This window comes from Penaeus monodon, chromosome 20 (genome assembly GCF_015228065.2).
Source record: "Penaeus monodon isolate SGIC_2016 chromosome 20, NSTDA_Pmon_1, whole genome shotgun sequence".
Classification (NCBI taxonomy): Eukaryota; Metazoa; Arthropoda; class Malacostraca; order Decapoda; family Penaeidae; genus Penaeus; species Penaeus monodon.
The window spans coordinates 11,799,928-11,801,035 of NC_051405.1; the positions used below are offsets into that span (position 1 = coordinate 11,799,928).

Genomic DNA, 1,108 nt, shown 5'->3' on the forward strand with positions numbered 1-1,108 from the left:
CAGCAAACGGCGCGGTTCACCTACTGTCAGTAAGAATGATGGTGTAGCTGTAGGCGTCGTACACGTCGTTGCGCGGGTCGTGGGTCCTCCGGCGGTGATGGCGAGAGTCGTTGCCATACTTGTAGGTCGTCCTCGCGCGCACAATCGGGTCGAGGCTTGACCGCGGTGCCCAGTCCCGAGACTGCTTGTGGTGGCGAGTGTGATGACGTCGCTCGTGGCCGTGGTGGCGCCGACGACTACGCTGGTGGTGGCTGCGATGTCGGCGCACCGTGGACGAGGAACCTGTCTCGCGCGAGGTCGTCTTGCGCACTTCGTGGAGGCGGTGGTAACTCTTGAGCGTCGGGAGCGGTTCCTGTAGGGGCGAGAGTCCTTCAGGAGAGGCGGCGGTAGTGGAGGCGTCCCTCAGGGCCTTCTCCTCCACCAGGTAGTAAGTGCGGCCTTCGTGAGTGATGCTTGTCGTGCGATCGCCTTCCGCTGCCTGCTGGAGGATGCAGCCCGCGTCCTCGGCTTCCCCGTCGTCGACCTGCTTTTCCTCGCCGTCTCCAACCGTTGACTCGTTGGAAGCTTTCTGGCGAAGAGGAGACAGAGACAAATAGCAAAGTAAGATCATTATAAGTTCAGAAGAAATATAGGAAGGATAGAAACAATGACGAACCGATCGAAAGCCAATAAAATATGATCACCAAAAAAAAATCATATTAAAAAAATAATCTAACCCAAGAAGACAATACAAATGAGCTTATATAATCAAAATGTAAGAGAAAACGACAAGGATCAACAGCTTTAATGAGCACCACACACACCAAAAAAGTATAACCAGAGTATACAGTCCATATACACCCAAAAGAAAACCTATAATATGCAAACAGCACCACGACAAACCTGCGAGTCCCATCCAGGGCAGCAGCGGTAGATGCTTTTGGTCACTGTCTCCTTCTGCGTCTGGTGCACCGTCTTGTACTGCGTCCTGGCCGGGGAGAGAGCGTGGAATAATTGGTCAAGAAGGAGGCTATCTTGATCAAATTTTGGAAACTGATAGTGATGACGATGAAAATGGCAGGGAAGTTGGTAACGATGATCATTGGTTTTGGGAGGATTATGATAATAA

General features: G+C 51.9%; 1 protein-coding gene across 1 annotated transcript in view; it reads right to left on the reverse strand.

Annotated features, from left to right (window-relative positions):
- The window catches only part of LOC119585619 (multiple epidermal growth factor-like domains protein 6), a 170,724-nt gene that overhangs the window by 91,735 nt on the left and 77,881 nt on the right, over positions 1-1,108 (reverse strand). The window contains exons 3-4 of the mRNA XM_037934287.1: positions 883-967; positions 25-568 (exon numbers count right to left, since the gene is read on the reverse strand). Of these exons, the coding sequence (XP_037790215.1) occupies positions 25-568; positions 883-967 (629 nt within the window). The remainder of the gene's footprint in view (positions 1-24; positions 569-882; positions 968-1,108) is intronic.